The sequence below is a fragment of the Trachypithecus francoisi genome, unplaced genomic scaffold, assembly GCF_009764315.1.
Source record: "Trachypithecus francoisi isolate TF-2019V2 unplaced genomic scaffold, Tfra_2.0 Lachesis_group0, whole genome shotgun sequence".
Taxonomy (NCBI): Eukaryota; Metazoa; Chordata; class Mammalia; order Primates; family Cercopithecidae; genus Trachypithecus; species Trachypithecus francoisi.
In genome coordinates, this window is record NW_022681453.1 from 193331798 (window position 1) to 193337226 (window position 5429).

At 55.6% G+C, this 5429-nt stretch overlaps 1 protein-coding gene across 1 annotated transcript; it reads left to right on the forward strand.

Annotated features, from left to right (window-relative positions):
• The first annotated feature begins 1744 nt into the window (after positions 1–1744).
• Positions 1745–5135, forward strand: FAM43A (family with sequence similarity 43 member A). Its single transcript, XM_033213101.1, has one exon. The coding sequence runs from the start codon at positions 2928–2930 to the stop codon at positions 4197–4199; it is 1272 nt and encodes a 423-aa protein (XP_033068992.1). The 5' UTR covers positions 1745–2927; the 3' UTR covers positions 4200–5135.
• Positions 5136–5429: the final 294 nt, after the last annotated feature.

Consider the following 5429-nt stretch of genomic DNA (forward strand, 5'->3'; position numbering starts at 1 on the left):
GTGGCGCAATCTCAGCTTACTGCAACCTCCGCCTCCTAGGTTCAAGGGATACTCCTGCCTCAACCTCCCAAGTAGCTGGAATTACAGGCATGCACTAACATGCCCGGCTAATTTTTGTATTTTTAGTAGAGATAGCATTTTGCCATGTTGACCGGGCTGCTCGTGAACTCCTGACCTCAGGTGATCCACCCACCTCGGCCTCCCAAAATGCTGGGATTACAGGCATGAGCCACCGTGCCTGGCCTTATGCATGCATTTTCATGCTTCTGTAATTTTGCTACCCTTTATACCCAGAAAGTCCTTCCGTCTTTTCGTGTTTGGATAAATTCTGTTCGTCTTTCAAAAAGGTCACTACCTCCATGAAGCCTTTTCTGATTTTCCTAGTCACAATGAATGCTTTCTTCCTCCAGCTTCTCATAGTGCTTTGAGTCTTTCTCATAGCGTTCAGCCCACTCTGTCTTCTTGTCCACATGCATATCTTGCTCATTAATTCCAGTTATTGAGTGCCTATTTGTACCACACTGGGGATACAGGGTACTTGCAGAGAACCCAAAGTCCAGTGGAAGCCCAGAGTTGGGTAGAGAGTTTACAACCTTCATTGGATTAGGAGGCAGGAATCCCGTCTGCTCCTAGCTCAGGGCATGGCACCAAAAGGTAGTCAGAAAAGTAACTTAAATGGAAACTCAGCACCAGTGACTCTTGAGAAAACTCAGAGTTCAAAGGAAGGTCAAAAGTTGGCAAAGGTAGAGGATGGGCAGGGATCAGTTTTATTTTGTTGGAATATCCCAAGGGAATTTCCAGGAGTGGTTGCAGTGACTCTGGCATGAAGACGTGGTGTGGAAGCCAGAGACATCAAAGATCCCCAGTGGACTGGGATGGGGAGAAGGGATCACTGTCCTCCTCCAGGACCAGGCTGGGAGTTTTGGTGCGGGATCATTCGGACGTTTATCCCACTCCAGCTCTAAGTCTTTTTGCTTTGACTGACCATACCATAGAGGCAAGCAGGTTGTTTCAAGGGCCCAGAAACGAGTTACTGGCTTAGGGTCAAGCCGGTCAGAGGACAACTACACTGTCTAGTTGGCACATGATAAAAGCAATACTGATGCAATTATCACTCCCATTGGAGGGTGGCCAGGCATTATTTGTCACTCAAATAAAAAATGTCATTTGAATTTTTACTAGGAATTCTCATCCAAAATATGTCCATGATATAATGACAGCGCACGACCGGCTTGCCAAAGTAAACTACGTCCTAACTACACACGAGCATTACTTAGAAATTGTGTGTATCTCAGAAAATTGCTCTACCCTGAGGCCCGACAGCAGGAGCGGGTCTTGCTGGGGTTCGGATGGGGAAGCGCCTTATTCATTGATGATATTCTACAGTAGTCACCCCAATCATGTTACCACTCACCTCACTTTACACTGTCTGCTGCTTACCTGTGAATACGAGCTCAAGATAGTGAGAGATAAGCCTTGGTGTTTTCTGTGCATCTCTCTTTTCTTTAATGGAAAACAATTCTGAAAATAATACTAAACAGCACCCAGTCATTCTCAGAAAGCCGTCACACAAGGAAGAAACCACTATTTTCCCAAACTTTTTGCACAGGAAATTGTAATCTGTAGTCTCATCTTCTGCCACCTGCCTCAGAAGTTTCGATCTAGACATACATGTATTCAGCGAGTTGCAATTCAGCCTGGGGGTGGAGTGTCAGGATTCAAGTCTTTTTGCTGCGGGGTAACCCCAGGTCCCAGTGATTTCCGTAGACAAAAGAGGTGCTGGTAAATTTGGAATGTAATTGTCGGATTGGACCGGTCTCCCCGCTCCCTTGACCAATGGCTGTCACCCGGTCCCTTTAAGAGACCAGGAATCCGTCCGGCGTCTGAGCCCCAAACAGATCCTCTTCTCTGCTCCTCCCCTGTCCCCGCGCGGCGAATGGTTCGCGCCGGCCTATATTTACCGGAGATCTTCCTCCCGGACGGCAAGGATGTGAGGCAGGCGAGCTGGCCACCGCTCGCAGCACCGGAGAGGGCGCGCTGCAAAGGCGGGCAGCAGACCGTGGAGAGCCCGGGAGCGGAGCTGGACACCGCCTTGAGGGAAGAAATGAGGTAGCGGCGGTCCCCGGACCCGGCCATGCGCTCCCCCTGCCCTCGGAGCCCAGCGCTGTCTCGGCCAAACTAGCCCGGACAGTGAGCGGGCCGAGCGCGAGTCCCCGGTGGTGCGAAGATGCAGTGAGCCCCTGCGGGACTGTTGCGCGGGGCCAGCCGCGGCCAGCCGGACCCAGCATCCGACAGCACTTTGGGCGAGCTGCTGACTCTGAGACCAGCCCAGCCGAGGGGCCCTCCGTCTCTAGCACCCCTCGGAGGTGGGGAGCACCGGCCCCTGGGCACGGTCACTGTAGAGTTTCTGCGGGTTTTGGCCCCAGTCCTGGGGGTTGTGTGTGTTAGGGGATCCTCTTCACGTTCGCCGAGGAGTTCCCGCATTATTCTCGCACCATCCCGGGTGCTGTTGCCGGGGCTCTCTTTATTTATTTGTACGCGCGCTTCTAGCTTTTTTCCTGACATTTTCCACTCCACGCTCGTTCTCTCTCCCTCGCATTTTGTTGCTTGCCTGAGACTCTTTGCCCTCGCCCTTGCCCAGACTGGGGTAATTCTGTGTGCGCGCGTGTCCCTACCCGCCCCCAACCTTTTTTGCACACTCGAAGCTGAATATTTTCTTTTTTAGAAAATTTACCCCCACCCCCTCCGGGGTTCCAAAGCACTCTGTCTCCTCCCCTCCCCCTCCAACTCCCTACCACTGGGCCGCTCCCAGTAGTTTTATTCTTCGATCTTGCCCGGGCCGAGCCCGGCCGGGGCCGGTGGCTCAGTGGGCCTCGCACCCGGCGCTCCGCCGCCGCCGCCCAGCTGCGCCGGGGCGCCCTCCGGAGATGCTACCGTGGAAGAAGCACAAGTTCGAGCTGCTGGCCGAGGCGCCGCCGCGGCAGGCGTCCAAGCCCAAGGGCTACGCTGTGAGCCTGCACTACTCGGCGCTCAGCTCTTTGGCACGGGCGTGCCCCGAAGGCGCGCTTAGCCGGGTGGGCAGCATGTTCCGCTCCAAGCGCAAGAAGCTGCACATCACCAGCGAGGACCCAACTTACACCGTGCTCTACCTGGGTAATGCCACAACCATCCAGGCTCGCGGCGATGGCTGCACCGACCTTGCTGTGGGCAAGATCTGGAGCAAGAGCGAGGCGGGCCGTCAGGGCACCAAGATGAAGCTGACAGTGAGTGCGCAGGGTATCCGCATGGTGCACGCCGAGGAGCGCGCGCTGCGCCGCCCGGGCCACCTCTACCTGCTGCACCGCGTCACCTACTGCGTGGCGGACGCGCGGCTGCCCAAGGTCTTCGCTTGGGTGTACCGGCACGAGCTGAAGCACAAGGCCGTGATGCTGCGCTGCCACGCCGTGCTGGTGTCCAAGCCCGAAAAGGCGCAGGCTATGGCCCTGCTGCTCTACCAGACGTCGGCCAACGCGCTGGCGGAATTTAAACGCCTCAAGCGGCGGGACGACGCGCGTCACCAGCAGCAGGAGCTGGTGGGCGCACACACCATCCCGCTAGTACCGCTGCGCAAGCTGCTCCTGCACGGACCCTGCTGTTACAAACCGCCAGTGGAGCGCAGCCGCAGTGCGCCTAAGCTCGGCTCCATCACCGAGGACCTGCTTGGTGAACAACAGGAGCAGGAGCTGCAGGAGGAAGAAGAGGAAGAGGAGCACCCTGAGGGCTGCCCGGAGGAAGAGGAGAACCATGCGGCAGAGGGAGATCCAGCAGAGGAGGCCGAGGCGCAGCGGGCGCTGGTGGTCGCCATGCACTTTGAGTGCGGGGACTTGTTGGACACTCTGGAGAATGGCCGTGGGGAGGCGCTAGCGGGCGGCGGGGGCTCCCTGGGCCCGGGGGCCAGGCCGCCGCCTCTGCTGCTGGGCAGCACCTCCGACATGAAGGCTGAGCTGTCGCAACTTATTAGCGACCTGGGCGAGCTCAGCTTCGGCAACGACGTGCGCACCCTGCAGGCCGACTTGCGGGTGACGCGCCTGCTATCGGGCGACAGCACGGGCAGCGAGAGCTCCATCGAGGGCGGGGGCCCTGACGCCACCTCCGCCACCGCTGGGGACGAGTCCGGCCAGGCCGACGGCGCCAGTGCAGACGAGCCCCACTCGGGCTGAGCTCCGCGCGTTGCCGGCGCTCCAACGTGGCTACCCATCCGTGCTCCCGACAACCTCCCTGTCCCTTGCCCGCCCCCAGGAAAGGGAAAATGGGGCATTTGGGGCCCATACCTACACTTGGAGCCCAGGCCCAGCGTTCCCCCTGACCGTTTCCCCCTACCTCCCCGCCCCTGCTCCCGCCCCAGCACTTCTGGCTTTATTGCGCATGGGGATGCGGGGAGATGTGAGAGGGGAAAACCCCGCCAGGAGGGAGAGAGAGGCAGCCCTCTGGGGTACGGGTGAGGGAATGCTGGCTGAAGTTGCTAGTCTCAGGCCGTAGGTGCCTGGCCAGTTTCCTGTTTGTGGGGCACTGGGGCCTGAGGAGGAGGGGTTCACTTCCTCCTCCTACCCCCCGGGAGAGGCTCTGCGCTGTCACTGACATCTCATTAAAAAAAAAAAAGAATTTGCTCTCAAGGTGTTTGAGGCTTTATGCAACCCTTTAGCCCTCGGTTCTTTCTGGTGTAAGAACTCCGGGTGTTTACCTCAGACTCACACCCCTGAAATTTTGCCAAATTCCTCACATAACTGTTTGGGGGGTGGGGGGAGATGAAGGAGAGTTGCATTTTGTTTACAGTTAAAGACATCTAATATCTTAAAAAGGAGTTTTGCTTTAGAAACACACACACGCCCTTCCTCTTGCTGAAAAGATCTCACTCCATGATACTGTGTAAAATATTTTTGCACTGTTGTGAAGTATTTTTGACTTTTTTCTGTACATAACTGTGTTCTCGGAGCTGAATGTTTATATCTTTTGCTGTGCAAAAGAAACATGTAAAATGTTGTTCAGTTGTATATACAGAAACGTGTATAAAACATTTTGTTATTTTTTAAAAGTAGCACTGTTCTGGTTCTGTTTGCACGCCAGTGGGGAGAGAATAAAGAGGAAAATTTAACAGAGCAGGTGAGCGTCTGAACTGCTGTGTTGGGGTGGGAGAGGCTGTGTCTAACCCTGGGATGGTATCATAGGACGGTCTTTGGCCTTTCTTGTGCTTGGAGAGAATTAGGAAAGGAAGGTCAACTTTATGCGCCATCTGGGGCCTTCCTGGACCTCCATAACTGCGGGTGCTGGGTCTGGGACCAGCCTTTTCATGTATTATCCTGCATTTTTCACTAATTAAGTTGTGGGAGTGTGGTCTTTTTCTGGTCTTTTGGAGAGGCCAGAGTGAGTTCCATATCACACTCTCAGACCTG

Excerpts from the sequence above, each read along its gene's own strand:
- FAM43A (XM_033213101.1), top strand. The coding sequence starts at position 2,928 with ATGCTACCGTGGAAGAAGCACAAGTTCGAGCTGCTGGCCGAGGCGCCG.